The sequence below is a fragment of the Lynx rufus genome, unplaced genomic scaffold (genome assembly GCF_022079265.1).
Source record: "Lynx rufus isolate CCGP_SWC_20201006 ecotype Redwood Valley unplaced genomic scaffold, mLynRuf1.p SCAF_5, whole genome shotgun sequence".
Lineage (NCBI taxonomy): Eukaryota > Metazoa > Chordata > Mammalia > Carnivora > Felidae > Lynx > Lynx rufus.
In genome coordinates, this window is record NW_025814867.1 from 74,662,801 (window position 1) to 74,687,992 (window position 25,192).

Consider the following 25,192-nt stretch of genomic DNA (forward strand, 5'->3'; position numbering starts at 1 on the left):
AACAGGTCACGAGTCCAAGTCCTCACCACTTGCTTAGGTGAGGAAGGAAGCATTCCCTTGAAATTGTGTTGTTATACAAAGCCTAATAGTAAGTATCAGCTGAGCCCCCTTCCATCTCCAACTGGTTATCTCAAATCGGTATTAAGCTTTTTCTACACTTGCGTTCAATTTCCAAGGAATTGAAAGGGTCTCTGTACCCATGTTACTTTCCATAAAATAGCCTGAGGGCAAAAATACTCTGTATGAATTCCACCAACCCATCATCCCATTTTCCTTCTAATCATTTCTGCTTTTATTTCCCTTCTATGTTCTTTAGAACACCTTCCAGCTCATTAGTTTGTAGATGACAATTCTGATTTGGAAGTTCATTACATTTTATGTGAATTCAGTTTCAAATGGAAAAGGAGTTCTAATGAAACCTGTCCTAGCATAGAAAATTCCAACAAGTTCAGGACAGGACTGGCTTGGGAGGTAGAACACAGTGTCTAGGCCAGCTATTAATTTATTGCTCCTCAGCTTTAAACGTACCCTTCTTTGCCCTATTTCATGACTATCTGCAGTCGACTACTAATCGTTAGACAGTTTTTCTTAGAGCTGGCTCACTGGTAGGTTCTACCAATAGAGGGCGATGAATGGATGGAAGAAGAAGAAGGACCTTTTCCTATCCCAGTTTGTTTTCTGCAGAGAGCAAGGGTTTGAGTGTGCTCGGAGCTCCCAGCAGTGTTCACCAATGGTGGCAACTCACAGGGCTCCGCAGCAAATGGCCTCTAGCCAGTTTCTTCTCTACCAGAGTGGCAGGCAAAGCAAGCATCACAGGCACCGTGTTCCTGCAGCAGCCACACCCTCTCCTCTGGAGGTCTGAATCTCAGCCTTGCAGGGATTTCTAGGTTCCTTCCTAGTTCACTTCCCTCAGCCACAAGGATGGCAGCAGCTTCTTGCAACTGCCACCGCTGTTATACCTTTGAGTTTTCTTTTTACCCCTTTTACACAATACAATGATTTAAAAAAATTTTTCTGTTCAAATTACTGCCATGGTTTTTGTGTTGTCTGGACCCCTGACTGATTACAATGTCCCTCAGGCTCAAGAATCAGAATGCCTGGGTTCAAATCCTGACTCTAATCTTTAATTAGATCCTTACCTAATTCTATAATTTCTCTGTACCTCACTTTCCTCATCTCTAAAATGGGTCTATAAACACAACTTCTCTAACAAAATTGTTGTGAGGAGGCAGGTGAAATACTAAACTTAGCATTAGTTCCTGAAATAAAATGAATGTTCAACAAATGTTAGCCATTATTACTCATCATCCACTAAAAACAGAAAGGGCAGCCTGTTACCCATCCATAGACTGAATACTTTTTCATATTCTCATTAAATAGAGACAACTAGACACCGTAAGTAAAATCTCTACCCATGACCTTTTAATGTATTGGTCCCAAGACATTTAGCTAATCAGCTGTCAAGTGATTATAACTTCCAAGATTTTACATTCTAGGAGTTTGTTTATAAATTCAGAGTTCACAGAACCTCACATTGAGAAATGAATTATAGCTTGCTCATTTCACTTATGAATGTTAAATATTAAAGCATAGTGATTTATTTTAATGCTAATGAACCTCCCCCTTACAAACAAGTGATAAAAGTATAATGCAAGTGGAATAGGCTGAACTACACAGATAACTTGACAAACCCAGAAAACTATGTAACATGGGAAGGAACTAGTATATTTATACCAATGTTTGTAGGCTGGTAAATTTTAAAACTGACATTTAAAAATTCACAACACAATTCAATTCTACATAGTAATTCTCATAGTAATATACCTAATTTCCTGTGGTAATAATATACTCACCCTAACTCTGTCATGCCATCCATGAACTCCTGTTTGGAGAACTCGCACTGTGTTGCTGCTCTGAACTTCCACGCAATGATCAACACACTAATACTGGCTGGATCGAGTGCCAGGTCATCACAGAACTGCTGTATACCATCTATTCCAATTTTATTTTCATCTTGAGGATCTTTAAAAATAACAGTGCAATAGTAAATTAGTGTTATGCCTATAACCAGAAAAAGTAATGCTTTTTATTCCATTAAAAAAAATCACAATAGATCAGAGATATGAAATGATAATATTCTAACAGATATTTTCCCCCTATATTATTTAAAGCCAGTATGTCCCTTAATTAGCAATCTTAAGATGAACTGGAGGATACACACACACACACACACACACACGGGCATTTGATATTTAAAAGTTCCACTTATTCACTGATTCATTTAATCATGTGAAAGAATGTCCCATACTCACACACATTCAGAAAATCAGATGCTCCTGTACAGGAAAAAAGGATTTTTTTCTGAACATATCCATATTTTGTTTAAGTAGGCATTCTAAGTTTACACTTATGGGGGCACCTGGGTGGCTCAGTTGGTTAAGCATCTCTGACCTTGGTCTCGGCTCAGATCATGATCTCACAGTTCATGGGTTCGAGCCCTGCATAGAGCTCTGTGCAGACGGCATAGAGCCTACTTGGGATTTTGTCTCCCTTTCTCTCTGCCCCTCCCCTGCTCGCTTGCTCATTTGCAAAAATAAACATTAACAAAAATTGTTTCAATAAATTAACACTGTTATGTACAGAATTTGTTTTCTTAGAGCAAAGTTCATTTTACTATGACAATCATTTCTTAAGAGAAAATCAGAAAAACTGTAAACTCTGCAATTCAATCCCAATCTCAACAATATACGCATCTGTTGTCCAAATTAAAGAAAAAATTCAATTATCGATATTTACTCATCAGAAAGCAAAAATTTTTAATGTAATAAAAGGAGGAAGAGGCACTCATATAGTGTGTGGTTGTATGTGATTTTATAACATCTCTAGGAATAAAAAACATGCATATCTTTTGACTCTGGGGGGTGAGTTAAGGATAAAACATAATCTCACTTTTGGAAAATTTTTGAAAGAAACTGTACACTATTTCTGTATAAACATAAAAGACGTGGAAGGACCTACACCAGGCTATTAAATATTGGTTCCCTGAGGAAAATAAAGGAGAAACTATTAACTTTTTCTTTATTCATTATATGTTATTTAACTTTTTAAAAGTGAATATAATTCTTCAAAGGTTGTTAAAATTATTATGCAGGTTTTCTTAAAATTTGTTCAGCTGAGTTTTATAAAAATGAGGGGGAAAATCCAGGCCCCCAGTCACTATTTTCAAATTGGATCATGGGGGATAAAAAAAGAGGGAAGATAAGGGAAGAAGAAATAAAGAGGCTAAGAAGAAATTTTAGTGAAAAGAAGAAAGTAATTTCTCTCAGCTCTCTTGAAGTAATTCTAAGATCTACAGAGCTCTGTAGAACACATCCACCCAATTTATATTCTATGTATGTCTGATTCCTCACAAGAAGCATGCAACTGTGGAAAACCTGGTTCAAAACATTTAGTCATAAGCACTCACCTTTGTATCTATTGTATAGTTGTTCTAACTTCTTCCTGTCCAATGATCCTTTTACACTCTCTCGTATATAAAGTTCAGGATTTTGGAAAAAATTGTCTGTTGCAACATCTAACTTCCAGTCATTTTGAGACAGACAACTTACTGCTGTTTTTTCACTAGATTGTGTGAAGATCATAAACTGACGAACTTTATCCTTCTGCGATGATTTCAACTTGTTCTATTGAAACCAGAAAATAAATTGAAACTCTACGTAAAATCACAGATGACTAAATATTTCTATATGGCTGACCATTCTTAGTAATACTTTTCCTCATAAAATATTAAAATATTTTGAGATTTATTTTTGATCTGTCAATCAAAAAGACAAATTTTTTAATGTGAAACACAAAATTTGGTATTATTTTACAGAAAAAATTAAAAAGTAAAGGAAATTCAACCACCTACATTTCTCCTAAAGGTGGATCCTGATCACATATATAAAGGCTCTAGAAGGGAAGTACAGCTACTCTCACAATCTTGACCAAGCACAAAGCTCTAAAGGGATACAGAAGGAGTGTTGGGGAAGAAAGTGACATTATCTAGCCAGCCAGAACAGTCATTGACCCCAGGGAACAATGAGATTAACAGGTGTTAGCTGCAGTCCTAAAACCCATTATAGAGGGTACAATTCTCCCAACCCCGCCCCCTTGTTTTCTTGCTATTTTACCAAATGTGAAAAAGCAACGAAATATGAGTACCCTACATTTCTCCTGGCGGTGTTCAGGAACCAAGATAATTATCAAGAGAATTTCCTCATATTTGCATTCAAATAGAAAGCAGTGAAATATGAACAAGTACCCTGGATCCTTCCAACGAAGGTAATTTTTAATAGAATTCTTCCTTTTTGCCCCTGAAAGAATCACCTCTTTCCTTCCGCCTGAGCCTAGCAGAGGCACTCTCCAAATAGCCTCTATACTGTAATAACCTCTTCTCACTTGCCTTATGTTGACACAGATTCATTTCTCATCTGACCTGAACCCTAAGCAAAATAAAGCAGGGCAGTTAGACCCACTACTCTCCCAGTATCAAGAACTATGTTCTCCCTCCCTTCCCACCCCAATCTGGTCTACTCCTGTGCAATTTTAGCCTCCTCACTATTATTCTCCCCCCTACCAAGTCCTTAACACCATCTCTCAGCAAAATACTTGGGTTCCTGCCGAGCTACTACTGGAAGGGGAAAAAAGCACATGAGTAGGACACACATTAATAGATAGAAACTGTTCTGTAGATGAAGCAACACATCTGAGAACCCCAGAATCTTTGATCTAGCCCAAACTGATAGATCACAAACCTCAATCCCCTGATTGTACAGATGAGAAAAGAGACCCAGAAAGTTAAGGAATTTGTTCAAAAATCACCCAGGTTATTATTAGTAGAAATGGGACATGAACAGAAAGATGTCATGAATCTGAGTCTTGGTAATCTTTCCATAAACCACACTGCATGCTGTACATATTTATAAGCCCTTTGAGATTTTCAAGAAAAAGACTACCAAAGTCTAAACCCAGGATAGGTTCCTGATAGGCCAAGAAGTAATAAGCAATTCCATTCCTGCAAAATATTTCCACCTATTACAGAGTAAAAATAAGAATATGTAAAATCAAATATGAAAACCAACCCCATGTCTTGCAGTATTAAAACTGTTTATGCCCTGGAGTCTGATTTGTCAGCCACACTCTTCTCTCTCTGTAAATATGTTACTGTTTAGGATTACAGATTAAAATTTCAACCTCTGTTCTCCATTAAAGAAACTACAAATTCACTAACTTCCTGTTACTTTAGTAATAACTCTAATAAAGTAATAACTTTAGTATAACTTTAGTAGTAACTCTGGAGACCAGATAATTTGTACCACATTATACAACCCATCTCTCAGATGTCTTGGATTCTTTGCTTTTGAAAAATGTCTCCTCATTTATTATTATTTAATTGCAACAAACCCACAATGAAATCAAATGCCAAGGAAGATACCAGTCTTATAGGAAACCACGTTGATTTAAAAAAAACTATTTTTAAAATGAGTATGCTTTTTTCCCTTGAGAGATATAGTATACTGACATATGTTTTAATCCTTCTTTGAAGAACAGGGAAGTATCTGACGGTCACTACGATCATCAGTGACCACTGTATAATGTTGTACAAAGTGTTGGGAAATTAACCTGGAAGTACACAGGCCACATCCAGGAAACTGCTTTTTAATTAAGCCTGAATTAACCTCTCTGTATTAACTTTTTCCCATTCTCCTAAAAGTTGGAGGCAGAAAAATAATCAGGATTACTTGGAGTTTCATCATACAGTATTAAATTCAGTGTTCTGCTCTCTGAAATCTGAAACATTTTTGTTGAAGAGAGCAAGGAGAACTATAGCTTAAGTCACTTCTGCAAGCCAAAAAGAACTGTTCAGCTTATAATGACTTCCTGCCATAGTGCCAGATATTAGAAAATTGGGGGAACAAAGATAAAAAATCATCTTACCCAAACTAGTAACAAAATTATACAAATGAATCATTTAACTCCATATCTTATTTGAAAAAAAATTATATGTAATAAATTATGCCTACATGTAAATTAAACTATTTTAACTGGTTTAAATTTCTAGTATGTGGGGCAATATCAATACATTTTAAGAAAAAGGGCTGCAGCTATCCACTTTCAACACCATAAAGGCTAATGAATGATACCTGGTGTAGAACTGACTGGATGGGTTCCTGATAGGCCAAGAAGCAATAAGCAATTCCATTCCTGCAAAGTCTGGTAAGTACCCTCCCTTTTTGTACTTAAAATGTACTCTTACCATTTTTCTCTCAGTTCTCTGTGCCTAGAATCAATCTTAAGCATGTGTTTCCCCTCTACTAGGGAAGATCCACTCAATTCCGTAATCTCAAAGGCTGTCCTACAGTAAAGCTAAAGTGTACTACATACAGCTGCCCCTTCCCACATCTCTAGAGCCCTCTAACACTCCTACTTTTTTGCCCAGGCTACATGGGAGTACCAGGCAAAGTTTTCTGATTTTGAGTATGGCATCAAAGGTTTAAATTTCTATCAACTTAAGGAAGAGAAAAAGGGTATTTAGCCAGCAAAAAGAAAATTATTTCATAGGGGATAAGAGGGTGGACAGAAAACTGAAAAAGAAAAAAACAGATGGATTTTCTCTATTTCTACTACAAATGCAGTGGGGATCTTCCTAAGAGCAAAAACATGTGACAACTACAATGATTCAGCACTCATAAGTATATGTCATTCACTTTAAGATTTATTTAAAAGGAACACACTAGATAAAGCATTAAATAAGATGAGACAATACAATCTTCAGTACTCAAATATGAAAATTATCTAAATATTGTCAAATTTTCAAGGAAATTCAAGATTGAAATAAGTAAAATGTATGAAATATAGGATATATTCTGATTATTTTTAATTCTAGCAAAAAAAGAGAGAGAATGGAGGCAGGGAGGAGAGAGGGGAGGGGAATAGAAAAAAAGAAGTGTTGTCTTTTGTAACAGAAAGTTAATTACAATTGTATGTGGTTACCAAAGTTAGAAATATTTCTATAATCTGGACAGTAAAAAGCACTTATTTGCTCATCTTTCCAAAATAAAAAATGTGGTAATCAACACATATTGTTTAATACTTAAATCCAGCACGTCTGCAATTTTTTTCACTCAATGTATGAAAAAAAATTTTTAAGAAATTTATGAATCACACTTAAAATAACAGTTTATCTGGAAAACAATAAACACAATACTCTGGACGTAGCCAAGTTATCATGTAGTCAAGTACATCTTACCACTGATCCTATAAAGTCTATAGCGATAGAAGAATGGAGACAGAAATGCTCCACAAATAAAAATAACAATGATCACGATGTTAAGAAATTCCTCTTATTATTTCCACGAATAAAAATAATGAACATGTAGAAGTATTTCCTAGTCAACTAAGTCCTAAAAATTCCAAAATGGAAATGCTTTTAAGCAATATTTTTTAAGCAAAAAATTAAAACACATTTATATCTATTATTCTGAACTTTCAACTTCTCACCCTTAAAGTTTCAAATTCAGTCTGAACTCCAAAAAGAAAAATACCAAGGTCTTTATATTTTAAATGAATTAGTTTTCTAACTCAATTCTAGTTCTCTCAGGATTTGATGAACCTAGCTCCCAAAGACCATGCTTTAAAAAATCAAAACACTGTAATGATCACTATAGCTTCTCATAGGTTTACGATCTGATTAACAATTTAACTTCACCTGAAACTTAGAAGAGCTAGTTTAAGTCCAGAAAAACCATACCTTCCATGTATGATACATAGTATTCAGCAGATATAACCAAACGTTACCCATATCCCAAACCATTCATCTATGAAAAACTTTTCCATAAAATTACAGGTCTGAAGTCAAAAGTGCAAGGAAAAAAATCAATTCAACTTATGAGACTACCCACTCCTGGAGAAGACTTTCACCTAGGGGCAAAGTTCTGCAGGAAAGCCAGACTAAGAATCTAGGTAGGAGAAGCTAGAAATCCTCTTCCCCTCTACCTGCACAGAGAGGCAATATATGATTAGTGTAGAGTAGTGCAGACTCTCAAACCAGACTGGCAGGATTTTAATCCCACCTATGCCTCTTAATTGCTGTGTGACTTTGGGAAAATTACTTAACCTCTCTGTGTGCTTCAATTTCCTCATCTGTAAACAGGGTGTGAAGGTTACGTAAATTCAGGCTAAACTCTTAGAACTGTACCTGGCACATGTATGGTAAGGAGTCCTTTCAAGTCCATGAAGAATACTCCAGAGAAAAAATAATTGTATGCAAATAGAAAAATATGATTAACAATCATAATCAGAAAACTAGCAACTAACATTTGAGTTCCTAGTGGGTGCCAACACTGTGCTAGGCATTTAAATTACTAACAATCCTTCAAGGTCGTTATCACTGATTCCATTTTACCAATGAGAATACTAAGCCTCAGAGTTCAATTTATCTAAGGACAGACTTCTATAAAAAGTAGTGGAGCCAGGAATGAAACCATGGTGCCTGGCTTCAAAGGCTTGCAGTCTTTCCATTTACTCTATATTATCATCAAGTGAAAGAGAAAACAAAAAGTGCAAAAGTGCAACCACTGACTAATTATGTGTGAACTGGAAGGAGGAAGGGAATTGTGAGCTGGATTTCTTCACCTATTTTTATGGAAAAGTTAAATAAGTAATCAATTGACCTTTCCCCATTCTAATGTAAACAATGTGCATTCTGACTAAAAAACTGTCCATTAAGTATTACCTCACAACCTAACTAAAAGGCTAATTTAGGGATGAAACTTCCCTTTTAGAAGTTTTTAAGGAGAGGAGAAGAGGGTGATGGGTTATTTTTTAAGAAAAGTTAATTTTTTAAAAAAAGTAATTCAACAGGAAGAAAAATGTTTATTGTCATGTCATAGTCTATTTTTAAAGGTAACCACAATCTACAGCTTTAAATGTACAAAGATGGAAAACTTGGGGGGGGGGGCACTGAAACTCAGGATTTCCTTTTCCAATGACAAGGCTTGAAACCCAGAGAAAATACAAATACATGTATAGGTTATGCCCCCAGAATATAAGCAAATGAGTACAATTTCAAATATTCAGCAAAACAAAAACCAGTATTATTTTAAATTATAATCTGCAGTTTAGAATAATTATTTATGGTTAGGCCTATGCCTCTTACCATTCATCCAAAAACCTTCCTGTACTTTCAATGACAAACTCTTCTCTAAGAGGTGCTTATACCAATGCTAAATCAAACATGGAATAATATACTATGTAATACTGTAGTCAATGATGTTTCAAATAATAGCAAGTCACTGTAAAAAGTATTTCAGAAAGTACATTTGTAAGATTCAAACTGGTTTTGTATGTTGCTAAATTTTGTTTGGTTCTATATGATTTTCCTCATAGGTTTTTAGAAAGTATTCTGGGGTGCCTGGGTGGCTCAGTTGGTTGGGTGTCCAACGTCAGCTCAGGTCACGATCTCACGGTTAGTGGGTTCAAGCCCTGCATCAGGCTCTGTGCAGACAGCTTGGAGCTTGGAGCCTGCTTTGGATTCTGTGTCTCCCTCTCTCTCTGTCCCTCCCCTGCTCACACACTGTCTCTGTCTCTCAAAAAAAAAAAAAAAAGTATTCTGGGGGCTCCTGGTTAGTTCATTCAGTCAAGCATGCAACCCCTGATCTCAGGATTGTGAGTTCAAGGCCCACACTGGGGGTGGAGCCTACTTAAAATTTAAAAAAAAAAAAAAATTTTTTAATATATAAATTTAAAGGATTTTCTCCTCCTCACCTAAGAATTAATAGATTATTCAAAAGATGACTTCCACTGTAAATGGAATAAATGTTTTGATTTTAGCAACTGTTTTGACTATTAAAAAGTTATTTTTGTTAAATCCTGATTATCTAGAACAGGATAGAAATAACACCCTTAAAATACTTGTGTTAGCCATCATATTTCAATTGATTCTCCCAATCTTATTACTGGAATTTCTAACAAGCAGTCAAGGTAGCTAATTTAAACTTACTTCTCCTCTCCATAAACATCTTCTCTAAAGAAATCTCGAATTAACAAAAAGATTACTCAGGCAAAAACAAAACAAAAGAACAAAGAATGAATTAAATAAGATTTTAAAAGTTCCATAGTTAAATAACTTATAATGACTAGCATTAAAAAGTCATGTGATATTTGTTTCATAAAGAGAATAAATGATCCTTGAAAAATGAAATCTCCTAATTCTAAGATCTGGTATCTATTCAAATCCTAAATCCAAAAATATTAGAATCCTATGAATAATAAATGAGCACTCTAAATGTTTACTGAAATGAAAATACACTAATATAACAAAGATATGGGCCATGAACTTCAGCAATTTATCTGCTGCTGAATGCCATGTTCAGTGTTGAGGGATTCAAAAGTGTAATGCAACAGAATTCTTTAAAGAACTCTAAAAGTAGATCTCTCTTAAAATTTTACAATACAAACAAGCAGTCTAAGCACTGTTAGTGATTAGCTATCAACTACTTAAAAATGGATTCAATAAAGTGATGAAAAATGCTTTACTGGCACTTTTCTCTTCTGTTTTTGCTTTTTCTTAGGTGGGGTGTGTACACCTAAAATGAGTAGGTAAACTAGACAGTCAGCAGGTTATTCAAGAGCTTATTTGTGTCCACAAAGCAACTGAATCCTATTTGGAACTATGTCTCTTCATCAAATGTCATGGCTAATGCTATCACAACTTGAACACCACACACTGAAATTTAAAAGGAAGTTTTCTCACAGATTTTCATTATGCCTGACCCAACCTATAAGGCAATAATGGAAACAGCCACTTGACTGAAATAAGCTCAGCTTTTTTAAAACTTACAACAAAAAACCACCACCACGAGAGTTAATTTTACTTTCAACTTTTTTACTGTATGTACCAAAAGAGTGTTAATTTTTCAATTACTTAGATGTTTACATCAGATCATTTTATTTGATACAGAAAAAAACTAGGTCACTACAAAATATGATAGGGAAGAAACAAGAATGAAACTAATCAAAAATTTCACACCTATACTGAAAGAGTGCCTGCTAAGTTTAAAAAAAGAAAAGAAAAAAAAAAAAAAAAGGAGGGTTAAACAAAGTATGTTAATCAGAGACCAGACTTCTAAACCATGCTCTGCCACATACTAGCTCTTTACCTTGGTCAAATAATTTAGAACCAGTAAACCTCCATTTCCAGATACATTAAAAGGAGGTAAGAGTATCCACCTCATAGACTGGAGATTAATAAGTTGTAAATTGTCTGATTAGCAGACACAATGTTAATAAATGTTAATGTCCTTCTTTCTCCCCAAAGGTCCAATTTTCTGCATATAGTTATTAAACTTCGTACAAACTACTAGAACACATTCTAAAACAATCTACGGAAGAGGTTTCGTTTTTATTAACTAGCATGGTTAGGTAAACTCAATGGTCAACTAGTTTTTATTAAAGATGAGACAGTCATCTTAAACAGAATTCAAAACCCTCTACACAGAAGCTACATGGTAAAGAAAACTATAATAAGGGTTATTTTTTAAAGGGTTGTTTTAAAAAAATAAGGGTTGCTTTAAAAAATAATTATCTACAATATTGTAATCCGACACTATGGGAGAACAGAAATAGTCTATCATACCACTCAAAATCTCTCAGCGGCTTCCCATTTCTCTTGGAGTAAAAACCCAATATCCTTACAATTCCCAACCATGCCCATTTCCACCCCTTCCCGCTCAGATCGCATCAGCTCCAATGCCCAATATGCCCTTTTCCTCCATACACAATGCTCCGGTCACTGGTCTCACTGTTCCTCAAATTCTCTCTACCACATTTCTTCATGGCTTAATCCTTCCTCTCCTAGTCTGCTCAAAATTCACCTCATCACTGGTGCAGACACCACTACCCCTGTGCCCCCAATTCCCCTCCTTAACACTGCTTTTCTCCCATAGCACTTAACACCCTCTAACATAGAAGAAAAAGATATACTATGTTTATTATTTGTGTCTTCCTACTAAAATGTAGCCCTCTCAAGAAGTGGGATTTTCATCTTTTCAGTGAAAGACACACACACACACACACACACACTCTCTCTCTCTCTCTCTCTCTCTCTCTCCCAGTTCCCAGAACAGTGGTTGGCACACAGTGTTTCAATAAATAATTACTGAAATGAATTAAGACCCTCCTTTACTTGTGCCTATGCAAAACAATGTGAAACAAGTTCTAAACAGACACCTTAAACAGGGCTACATTCATTTGGACTCATAAACTCTGTATTTATTGAAAATATAATCTTAAATTTCAAAGTCCACACATTTTTTAGAAAGCCATTAAAAGCACTGTAATTAACATCCATTAGTCATCCATTTGAATTTTGTTATTTAACATATTCATTAATAATACATGGATTTTCCTCTGCTTAAATGAATAATGTAATTTAATTTCAAATCCAATTTTCACAATTTCTCTAGATTTCATGTGAGTTAAAAGATTACATATACTACAAATACTGGGGGAAACAGTAAACCAGGAGCAAAGTTTCAGTTCTGCAACAAACAAACAAACAAAAAAATCAAAACCTCCTTGATCCTCAATTTCTTCTTCTGTAGAAGGGAAAAGGAGTAAAACAGATGATCTCTGGAACCAGTTCTGACTCCTACTATGATGCCGTGAATCTATAAAAATTTAGTAGGTTACAAAGTACATACTTTTTACACATCTAACAAAAATTAGAATAAAAATTTTTAGCTGAACAGAACTTTAGAAATCATCAAATTCAATCCTGTCATCTTACAAATAAGAAAACAACCTAGAAGTTTTGAATACTTTTAAAAATATTTTCAGGAGTAATAGAATATTGTCTAACGTTTTGGGGTTATTTTTGGTCTAAGTAGTCAGGTTAACTGAACAATTTTTTTATACAAAATATTTCAGATATCCCATCATTTAAGCCTGCCCTAGAACTGACGATATGCCTTCTAGAAATAAGCCTAGCTAAATACACAGAAAAACAATAGCCCAAAAACTATTAAGAAACAATTATATATTTATGATGAAAACTTAACTACAAAATTCTTATGGCCTAACTTCTATTAGAGAACATGGTGATTTCGTTTCTAACTAACAAGGCATACCAAGACAATTCTAGTGACATGATCGGAGTTCAGCCACAGAAAGTGTTTTAAATTAGTGATACGTTGCCACTACTGGTATTATGGCTAAGTTCCAAAACTAGCTAATTTAATATTAACAAAAGGAGAGAAGCTTAAGAGCTCCAATCCAAGCTGAACTCTTGCATGAACCACATGAATCCTGAATTCCTGAACAGGTGATGAGCATTATCAAGAGCTGTTTCCAGAGGATGCTGATGATTTACAGAGTATTATGAACAGAGCACATGTCAGTGCTCTCTCAGAGTGTTCACCGGGCAATTACATTTCATTACTTCAAACTTACTACTCATCTACATGCCAAGAGCCTGGAAACTTCAGGAGTAACGTCTGTGACCATCAAAATACTTTAAAAATTTTAGAAACTGTTCAGATGCCCCAGCAGATCTTTCAACACTGCAATATCACTCTAAACGTTAACCTGGACTTCACGGCAAAGTTTTCTTACAAATACAAATGGCAAATTTTCATGAAACTTACCTCTGAATATATGACAAACTATAACCACATATCCGTACATGATACCAAAATTCTGCTAAGTTGGAGGCTGGGGCTAGATAAGTGTCATTCAGCAGAAATAAGACCAACTAAAAGCAAAGATACTGGGGCATTCCCTTAACACAGACACACACATACGCCCTCCTCAAAGAGGCCTTTATGTTCCCCAGGAGCAAAAGGACAACAATATCATTTTTACTGTCTATTCATACAGTAACCTGCATGGAATTCAACTCATGTTCAGACTATAATGCCAAACCTCACTTCTAAAAAACAGAGAATGAAACAGAGTTATTTACATGATTACCAAAATGTAAACAGATAACTTGACTACTTCTTCAAGCTGCTAAGACGATTTTTTCTCCAAACAAAAAAAGAAGAGGGGGAATAACTTGACAAACTGTTTTTTAAAAAATCACAAATGTCTTTAACTGGCATAATAAAGCAATTACTCCTCCCACCCCAAGCAAATAAAACATGTGCTCAAAAGGTAGCAAGTCTGTTTCTCCTAATTTCATGAAACGAGAACAGGTTGCACTTCCGTACTCCCCGCCCCCCCCCCCCCGCCCCACGTCCCCTAAGCTCAGCGGTTTCTCATGTTCTCAGCGGAGAGGCGCCTATAACCTCCACCAACTGGCCAGTTAAACTCTCCTTTTCCAAAAGCACGGGGCGCATCAAGAGGTGATGCAGAAAGGAAAAGGGGCTAATACCCCGCCCCAAGCGAAACTGCCTGGAGACTTGAGGGGTGTTGGAGCTGGGAGCGGAGGAGGGAGAGGAGCTCCGGGAAAGTCTTTCCTTCTCGCCGGCGGGGCGGAGGGGGAAGCCCCGGCTTCGGGGCGGGGGGAGGCTCCTCACCCGGAACCCCGGACCCCGGTCAGACACAATAGAGCCGGCGAGGGGGCCCGGCAAGGGCAGGGCCGTTGCCCCATCCCCTCCCCCCGCCCCAACGCCTCCCTCACCCGCGCCGGGCCGGCGAGGGGCACTGGGGGCCTCTCCCCGCGCCCCAAACTCCCGGGGCTCCCGACTAGGCCCAGCTCCGCTCCGCCTCCTCGGCTCTCGCGTAGCGGCGGCGCCCGGGCGGGAAGGGGCGAAGGAGGAAGGGAGAGGAGGGGAGGAGAGCCCCGCCGGAGAGCGGACGGAGGCCGCGGGCCGGAGGCTCGGGGCGGCGGGGTCGCCACGGGGCGGAGGGCGGCGGGGCGGGGGTGCGCAGCTGCGCCGGCCCCCAGCCGGCGGGGCGGGCGGGCGGGCGGCCGCAGTGCCTCACCATGTTGGTGTCCTCCAGGCCTCTCCCCTCCTCCTCCGGCTCCGCAGCGAATGGACGGCGGCGGCAGCGGCGGCTCCTCTCACGGGCTTGCCGGGCTCCCGCTCATGCGCAGTGCGGGACGGCCCCGGCGCGGCCCGAGGAGGCAGCCCCGGGCTTCGGGGAGGCGGAGGGACTGGGGCGGGCGTCCGGCGCCCCGCGCGGGGCTTCCCCGGGGCGCGGGGTCCCCCGGGGCGGGGGGCGCGGGCGGGGCAGGGGGGCGACGCACGCCCTCCGCGCGCCGACATCCTCCCGCCGCGCCTGGCGGTCTCCGGCGGGGTGGGGGGCCGCAGGACACCCACCTCCGCTTCCTACGCGCTCCTTCCGCCGTCGGACGGCGCCGGTACACCAACTCGAGGAGAGGATGAGCGCTGCTCAGTAACTTGAGCAGATGGGGGAGACTGGAAGGGATAGGACTGAGGGGCTAGGCTAGATCCATCCCAAACCACCGCTTCCCATCAAGACCACCCCTCAAAAGGGAAGAAAATAGTGAAAACACCTCCACCTCGTATTTTCCTGTTTGCCCCACAGTTGCCCCTGGACTGTATCAGGTCCCCCATGTGGACATACGAGAGGAGAGGAGAACTTAGTCTAGACTCATGGGAGCGGTAATGTCCTTTATGGCACAGGTTCTTCCCAGACCTAAGTGTCCGCTGAGAAACCAGTGGAGTGGCCTTGGAGCTCTCAGCCAGAAGGACTGAGAAGGCCCCATGCATGCAACTAGTGGCAGAAGTTGCAGTATCAACATCTACTGCTTGCTCTAAATATTCCCTCAGTTCAACCTTACTAGGATAAGTTTTGGGAGGTAACTGTGGAACTTTTTTTTTTTTTTTTTTGACGGGGGGCGGGGAGGGGATTGACGTCACTCCAGGTGGACTGTCCAGGTTTGACCTATTCTTGGCACTAAGTCAGGTAAGGCTGAGAATACCAGGGTTGAGTTGGGGGTCAAATACGGGAATGTGCTTGAAGGGAGTTCAAAACACTCTTTGGAGTGTGGTCCCTGCCCTTAAGAAATTGACTATCCAGTTGGAGAGATGAGACACTTTCACACATGAAGGAAGGAAATAAGAAAACAGGTAATGAAACAAACATAATCAGAAAATCACATCTAAGACTGAGCCAAGAGTTTGGATGTGTTTCAGAAAAGAACCAACTCGAATCAACCTGTTATCACTATCCTTACCAACACCCCTGTCCCCCCAACACAGGCATAAGCTACCAGATCAACCCTGCAACTTCACAGTTTTGAAGTTCTTATCAAAGCATCAGAACTTCTTTGGCAACTTCCCAGGGCCACTTAACACTTCCTGGAGCCAGCCATGTATCAGGAGCTCCCAGAACTCTACCAAAACAAATCTTTGGCCACCACAGCTCCTTGCTAGGTTTTGGGTAAACAGCTTGGTGAAGACAGGCCAGATCTGCCCCATGCACCAAGCCTGAAGCCGGACCACACCCAAGGATGTTCTCCAGGTATTCACCTAGATTGGAGGAAATATTAACATCTAGGGTCTTAATGAAGAGGAGTCACTGTATCTCTTTCCTATGCTGTTATACTTCACTATGATAGTAGCTCACAGGTTTTCTTCAGCTTTTTTTCCTATTTGCCAAGTCTGAAGTACAATTCTCAGTTCTCATTCTGACTCCTCCCATGCAGTTGAACATTTCTTCCTTGAATTCCTTCTCCATCATTTTCCATGTTTCCACTTTCTTCTACATTTCCTCTTTCTGTGACCGTTCTTCTTTGCTGGCTCAGCTTTCTTTGGCTGTACAATGTTCCAGAACCGTCCCTGAATCTCTTCCTGTGTATAACCTGTGTCATGCACTCACATTCCTACATGTCAACTGCTACCTAGATCTTGAAGAGTACTGAATCTTGACTTCCAGCTCCTGAGTGGCAGGCCTAAACACTAAATTTTGGTCACATCATAGGCCCATCCATCTTGACAAATCCAAAACCTTATCCCCAAGCCTGCTTTTCTTCCAGTCTTTTTACCAGATCACCCAAACTAGAAGTCCAAGAGTCATCCACAACTCCTTCTACTTCTACTTCATCTCCCTTAATCTAATCGGTTAACAACTCTCATCAATTTTACCTCAAAAATATAACTTTGAATCTCCACTCTATCCTCCGCCCCTCAGCAAGAGCCGTTATTGTATCTTTTCTCATCAATAATCTCTTAGCTAATCTGACCTCTATACATTCCCCATTGCTCCAGAGTTATCTCTTTATAATACAAAACCTAATTTGTTCCTTAAAATTCTCTACTGGCTCCATGAACGTGAGCCTCGTTGGTGTGACATAGGAGGCTCTCTCCCCTTAATCTGTCCACCTATCTTGTCATTTCCCACCTCCTTCCACAAAAATACACCTCATATTTCAGTTTTAACAAGGCAAGCCTGCCATACTACTTTGTGTCTCCTTGCTTTCTCTTATTCTGCTATCCCTGGCATAGGGGCTAACACTGATTAAGGGCTTTCCATGTTCTGCCATGTTCTGACTTTCCAAGTCATGCCTTGCACTGTTCTAAGCCCATGGCACACACTAACTCACATAATCCTCACTTTTTTCCTATGAGCTATGCTCAGTGATTGTGCCCATTCTACAGGGGAGAAAACTGAAGCACAGAAAGGTTAAATAACATGCCTAAGTTTCCTTGGCTGGTAAGTAGTAAAGCTGGAGTTTAAACCCATATAGTCTAGCCACAGACTATTCTCTTAACTACCACTCTGTATTTCCTACCAAGACCTCATACTCAATTCAAAAACCATCTTCTCTGTGATTATCTCCTGACCTCATTCCTGGATTCCAGCAGTTAGGCATTGTTTTTTTCATTCTGCACTTCTATGACACCTTGTGTACACTTCTTTTACACTTAGGACATCTTGACATCATATGATAATCATTTATCTGCATGACCACCACCCCTGACTCCTCCAGGTGAGAGACCCAGTTGCATACATCTTTTTCAGTGTCAAAGCAAGTGCCTGACATATATGACAGATGTATGTGCTACATGATAACAGATAAAAGAAAGAAGATATCTGATATCTGTTGATTTGCCTTAAGACTATGCCTATGTTGTTTATTATTGTAATGGAATGTCTGTCCTCTTGGCAGATGTATGTTATAGCATACGCTCAGATGGTAAATGTAGTAGCAACTGTACCCATTACTGCACTTACAAGCTACAGTACTGAATGTGAAATGGAGGATTATTACTCAGTCATCATTACTGAGAAAAATATATTTGTTAAAATTGTCCTGATTATTTTTAAAAGCCCTGAAGATAAAGTATAAATTACAATATTTGATCATATTCATTAACATGTTCATATTACTTTTTTGTCATGAGCTTTCAAATTTTTAAGATTTTGAGGGCTTTTTTTAAGAACAGAATTTGTAAAGATTTTTTTCAAAGTGACAATCTCAATACAAATAAGATGGAACCATCTAGCTGAAATCCACTATCCTCCTTCCCTGTGTGTGTGTGTGTGTGTGTGTGTGTGTGTGTGTGTGTGTGTATACACATCTATATATATAACACACATATATGGTGTGTATGTGTATATATATGTATACATACATACACACAGAGAAAGTACATGCACAATATATATTCACTGTACATCTATAGCTACATAGACTAATATAGAGTATCTGTAGATGGTATAATTTTTCAAGGTAAAACATGCAAGTATTTGAAAATGAATTGCCTCAGATGTTTAAAAATTCACGTTAAGATATATATATATTCGCTGATAAAAATTGTTACAGTTCTGTTTAAAGAAACATGTGAAACCAGGGTTCCATACTTTAAAAATCTGTCTTTTAGCAAAGAGAAAGAGCAAAAGTAATCTGAAAAGACAGATTGCTAACATTTCTGGTAGTTCATCCAGCTAAAATTAAGCCTGCAGGGTAACTATGTATACATAGTTACAGTTCAAAGGCACTAGTCTGGGACGCACAGCCACCACCCTCCCACACTTAACTTGGGTGGACTCAATTTTGCCCAACATTTACATAAATGTGCTTATTGAATTCAAGCTCGCCTATTTATAAATATGTAAGAGTAAATGAGACTGACCAATACAACCTATTTGAGTAAAACGTGGCCTTTAGGTCTTATTGATCCAGAATTATAATATTTTAAAGGGTGAAGCAGACAAGATGAGGCCTCAGGGGCAGGGATGGGCCCTCGTTGTAGTCGCAAAAAGTCTAATATAAGAGCCATGGTTGCAAATTAACGCCTAACTCATCAGAGTGGGGGAAGAGATGGAAGCCTTTTGACTCTCCCTCCCTGGTAAGCATTTTCAGTGCAGCCAAAGAGATGACCGACTGCCTAGGACTCTTCCCCCACATTCTGAACTATTTAAAAATGAATCCTTAATCAGAACAAAAGGAGGAAACCTAAGGACTGTCCCTAGAAAAATGAACACCACTGACCCCTTCACACAAAAGAGCCAACAAAAGGGTCACCTCTAAATTTACAAAAGGGGGTATTCACCAGAGCCAGTCTGTCACCTCAAGGTACATGTGGATCTGTTGATTTGAGCTGCTCCACACTCATGGTAGAGGAATGGACTTGCAGTAACAGCTGAGACTGGAGGGCCAGTGATGGGAAACTACCTGAGACCATCACTGATGATGTCACAATGTCCCACTGTCCTGAGGTGTCCATCTTGCACCTCCCTGCCCAGCCCCGCTTGGTCCCTCCTACATGAGACCGCAGCTCAGCCTGGGTGTCTGTCTTGGACAGCTCTGGTCAGTTGCAGAGAGTAAATTTGTTAAAATCATAAAGACTGAAACAATTCTACAGGTAGTACAGTAGATGGTCCTCTAGAATCCAGAGTGTTTATCCCTTGATACTTTTGGTATCCTCACAAAGGCGTGTGCCTTAGTGGAAATGCTGGTGTGGAACCAACACCTTGCTTTCCTGTCTTTATTCAGTGGATAGTATGGAAGGCATACACATTTCCCTGGGACTTGGTATTCTCAATTACAAAATAAAAAGATTGGGTTGAATTGTAAAAAGTTTCAATCAAACCCTACGCTTGTTTGATTCCTTCCTGGTCCACTATTATGAGCTGTCCACAAAGATCAGGGAAGTATAGCCTGTCTCATTCATTCACTCATTCATTCATTTCTAAGTGTATGAAATACCTACAATAACACTGTATGGCAGGTATAACACATGCTGCAAATATGAGGCACATATGAAATTTAAAAATTTCTAGTAGTGGGGCACCTGGGTGGCTCAGTTGGTTAAGCATCTGACTCTTGGTTTCAGCTCAGGGCATGATCTCACAGTTTGTTAGTTCGAGCCCCACATCGGGCTCCACACTGACAGTATGGAGACTGCTTTGGATTCTCTCTCTCTCTCTTCTCTCTCTCTCCCTCTCTCCCCTCTCTACCCCTCCCCTGCTCACGCTGTTTCTGTCTCTCTCAAAATAAATATATAAACTTTAATTAGAAAAAATAAAAAATAAAAAAAATAAAAAAAAATAAAAAATAAAAAATAAAATTTTCTAGTAGTGACATTTAAAAGCCTGAAACAGGCTTCACCTATTTTGTTTTTAACATCTAACCTAAGATATCCAAAATATCAGCATTTTAACATGTACTCAATATAAAACATTGAGGTAGTTTACATTCTTTTTTTTTTCATGGCAAGTCTTTGAAATCTGATATGTATTTTATACTTAAAGTGCATCTGCATTTGGACTAGTCACATTTCAAGTGGTCAGTTGCCACATATGGCTACTATATTGGCCAGCACAGGCCCACACAGTGTCTGGCCACTGGAAATAGATGCTTCACAAGTGGGAGAAATAAGCACTCTTACTTCCAGGAAATAAATAAAAACCAAAGTAAACCTGAAATATCTATATATATCCAATAGTAGTACAAAAATATTTAGTATTAGGGAAGCTAACGTAGTTCAACTGGGAAAAAAAAATTGGCAAGAGGGCAATATGAAGCCTGTAAATATATAAATAAATATATGAATAAGTGAATTAATAATATACACGATTATATATATGTAACATTTTCAGTATATATAGCAAACTAGGAAAGTCACCTGTACAAATTTGCAAATGTCTACCATACACCCATATCTGCCTGACTCTGACCGTGTCATCCTGTTAAACGTGATTTGTGTACAAGGTTTTTTCAGTCAAAATAAGACATATGAAACACTAAAACACATCACAGCCACTTTAGAATTTTCAGGGCTTTTTTCAGGGCTGTCCAGCAAAACAGTATCTAGTAAGTTAATGCCATTTTCTCCATTTCCATTAAGATAGGTCACCCTTTTCAAAGAAATTATTTGGGATGTATGAAGAGAGAAGAGTTGGTGAAAGGGAAGATTTGTGTGCAAATAGTGTAAAATTTTTTAAATATTAGTATCAGGGTCAGAGTAGCCTAAAGCGCTGCAAAACAGAAAACATACAAATAACAAAAAGCTAAGTTGTGAGATTATCATTTTGAAAATAAATATACAGAAAGAGGAAGTCAATGAAGGAGTCTACAAGTGAAGCCCAAATGAGTTAATGTGCTGTGAGAGACCAGGGAGAAGCCCCTTCAGGACATTTGGGAAAGGAGATGATTAGGCAAAATTCTTTAGAGAGAAAATGCAACGTGGCCACTCTCAACCGACAGAAAGGAAAACGTTGTGGTGGCGTATCAGCACTTTGAAACAAAATAATGAATTTTAGAGAATTTGAAGAGGTCCCTCAATTTTTGTTGACAGCCTGACCTGATAGAGGGGTGTGGGGAAGGGGGGAGGGGGTTGAGTGGGGAGGCAGGGAGCACGAGGGCTTAGGGTCAGGCCTGGTGGGCTAGCGCTGGTGACAGCACAATCGGCAGATCAGGTCTGGCTGGAAAGAACAGCCAGTGGGAGGGGTTAGGAGAGAGGCAGGGATTATCTTCATTCCTGATCGATAGGATACAGCCCTACAGAGTAACAACATAGCTGTGAAACGTGTAAGAGAATACCTCCCCTAGGCTGGGCATATGTGACATACCTCGGGTGACGTGTATGGCTCAGAGCCCAGGTCTTAGTCCACCAGCCCAGAGCCAGGTGTTTCATTTGATTTTTCATCTGAGAAGAGTCTAAGATTTGTTTCTAATGCCTTCAGCTGGACGATTTCTCAAAAGAAGTAATGAATATTGTTAAGTCCTTTATGAAGTCACGGCAGTCAGAATTTTTTTCCGGCGATGTTATCTTTACATTATTTAAAATTCAGATCCCTTGTTATTATTGCTTACATTTGTATTTCTTTTGTATAAGTTACAAACTGAGGCGTGATATCAGCTTTGAAACTTTGGCAATAGGCCTAGGGGTTATATGAGAGACTCATGGCCTAAGACAACTGTGTTCGAAATTGTCTATCTCCATATGACTGGGCAAATCACACCTGTCTTCTTGGAGCCTCAACTCCTCTGACTGGCGAGTTTAGATTAGATAAATCCTTAATTTCCTTCCAGCTTCAAATCTGAGCTTCCTTCAAAAGTCTAGGAAGTATAATTGCTCTCATTCAGTCATGTATTTCAACATTCATTGAACACCTACGTATCAGCCACAGTAAGAGGTACTAGAAATACAAAGAACAAGCCAAACGGTCCCGGCATCCCTGCGCACCTACCTAGGAAATCAGAATCAGGTGATATGGAAACTATGGGAGGTGGGAAAAGAGTCTCTGAGATGGTTGTGCAAGTACTGCATCTGAGAAGCCCAGCAGGACTATGGGCAGAGGGGAGGCTGTGTGTAGCAGGAGAGGATGGGCTTCGTGTTACCTAGATCTGTGCTGCAACCAGACTCTACCATTTATTATAAAGGTGATGTTGGCATATTTCTTAGCATTTTCATCTGTAAAATACCTACTTCAGAGTACTGTGCAGAGAGTAAATGAGACAGCATATGTAATGCTGTGGTAGGCACTTGCTCAATCTAGAAGAGGTAACATATGAATGGACTTCTACACAATGAATAGCAGTGAGTCTCAAGCTGAGGCGACCTGGTTTGTTTTAAGGAGAGAGTCATTTAAAGTGATGTTTGGTACTAAGCAGTTCTTTCCTGTGACATTTGGATGCCTCTTTAATCAAAAGGCACCCTCAAGGAGGGCACTGTGATTGTTCTTTATGTTTCAAACACTGAAAAATAACCCAAATCAGCCATGATCGTAACAAATATTAAGGTTACATGATGAGGGAAACACTGGCTGGATATTTCCTTTCAATCACTGTATCAACACACAGATTCTTCTGACACTTGTTGTGGCTCTGGCATCTAGAAACACTGACCAGTGGAGCCAGCTTGATTGGTTATGTATACAAAATTATCACATTTCTTCCCCAAATATCAAGGGGCTATGATAAGAAGTTACAACAATGGTCAATGGATATTCAGGAGACATTTTTCTATCCCTCTACACTACAGGGGAGAAAAATAAGGTGGCAACTTCCTCTTCTGTCTGTGATCAGTTGGGAAATTTGACTTTGAGGTACTTAGGTCCTGGAATGCCATCTGTCTCTGTCCATGTCTGCAATAAACAGTCTGAATAGAGGGCCCCGCACAGGTTCTCAGATGAAACATTGATTAAGTTTTAGTAATCTTACCAGTAGGTAAGATCTAGTTTCTGTTTTAAAAATAACCTATACAACTTGTTTCTCAGAAGGAAAAAGAAACAAATAAATGCAAAAATTACAATAAGTTCTATTTATGTGTCTGTAGAAGCAAGGCAGATATATCAATTCCATGAGGCCCGTATTTTCCTGATTCAAAACTAAAAACAGGTATCAAAGAAAATAAAACTACAGACTAATATATAAATGCAAAAACATAAATGCAAAAGCCTTTTAAAATATATTAGCAAACCAAATTCAATAATGTATGAAAAAATTATTTACCCAGAAATGCAGCGTTGGTTTAATAGTTGAAAATCAGTTAATATAGCACACCATATTAATAGGATGAAGACAGGAGAACACAATCATCTCAGTAAATGCAAAAAAAAGCATTTAACAAAACCTAACATCCACTCACAGTAAAAATTCTCAACAAACTAGGAATATAAGGGAAGTTTCTTACCTGATAAAGTGCATCTACAAAAAAAAAAAAGCAAAACAAAATAAACTAGTGCTAATATCATACTTAATGGTGAAAGACTGGATGCTTCTCCCTAAGACAGGAACAAGGCAAAGATAGCTGCTCTTGCCACCTCTAATTAACCTTGAACTGAGGTTGTAGCCAGTTCGATAAGAAAAAAATTTTAAGGTATCCAGATTAGAAAAAAGAAGTAAAACTCTCTTTATTCTCAGATGATATTTTCCTATACATAGAAAACTCTAAGGAGTCCCCTGCCCCCTTCCCAAAACTGCTAGAAGTAAAAAATGAGCTCAGCAAGGCCACTAGATACAAGATCAATACTTTAAAAATCAGTTGTGTTTCTATATACTAGCAACAATCTAAAACACAATAGGATCAAAAAATAATAAAATACTTGGGAATAAGTTTAACAAAAGAAGTGAAAGATTTGTACACTGAAAATTACGAAACATTGCTGAGAGAAATTAAAGTAGATCTAAGTAAGTGGAAAACTATCCCATGTTCATCAATTGAAAGACTCAATATTTTTAGCATGGCAAATCTCCCCTAAATTGTTGTATAGATTCAGTTCAATCCCCATCAAAATCCCAGTAGGCTTTGTGAAATTGATTAGCTGATCCTAAAATTTATATGGAAATTCAACATCATTAGTCATTGGGGAAATATAAATTAAAACCACAGGATAATCCTACACATTCACAAGAATGGCTGCAATTAAAAAGATGGACCTTCCCAAGTTTGGGTGAACATACAGAGAAACCTGATCCCTCATGCATTGCTGATGGAAATATAGAACAGAAACTGTTGGCAAATAGTCTGGCAGTTTCTTAAAACTAAAAGTTACCATATAACCCAGGAACTGTACTACTAGAGGTTTATCCAGAAGACGTGTACAAGAATGTTTATAGCAGCATTGTACATAATAGACAAAAACTGGAAACTATTCAAATGTTTATCAGTTGGTGAATGGATAAAGAAAATGTGGTATATCCATATAACAGAATACTACTCAGTAATAAAAAAGTGATTGGCCCTTGCTTCTTCCTGTTCTCTTATAAACTGGAGTCTCCTTAGTTAAA

General features: G+C 38.6%; 1 protein-coding gene across 4 annotated transcripts in view; it reads right to left on the reverse strand.

The window, feature by feature from the left end:
• Positions 1-15,101, reverse strand: part of DCUN1D1 (defective in cullin neddylation 1 domain containing 1) — a 30,986-nt gene extending 15,885 nt beyond the window's left edge. Inside the window, exons 1-3 of one of the 4 annotated variants that reach the window (XM_047098916.1) lie at positions 14,968-15,101; positions 3,467-3,683; positions 1,854-2,022 (exon numbers count right to left, since the gene is read on the reverse strand). In XM_047098916.1, coding sequence (XP_046954872.1) covers positions 1,854-2,022; positions 3,467-3,683; positions 14,968-14,970 — 389 coding nt within the window. In that variant the 5' untranslated portion in view covers positions 14,971-15,101. Of the gene's footprint in view, positions 1-1,853; positions 2,023-3,466; positions 3,684-12,614; positions 12,681-13,685; positions 13,988-14,662; positions 14,788-14,967 lie in introns of those variants that run through there. The other 3 variants (XM_047098919.1, XM_047098917.1, XM_047098918.1) reach the window with 3 other exon arrangements.
• Positions 15,102-25,192: the final 10,091 nt, after the last annotated feature.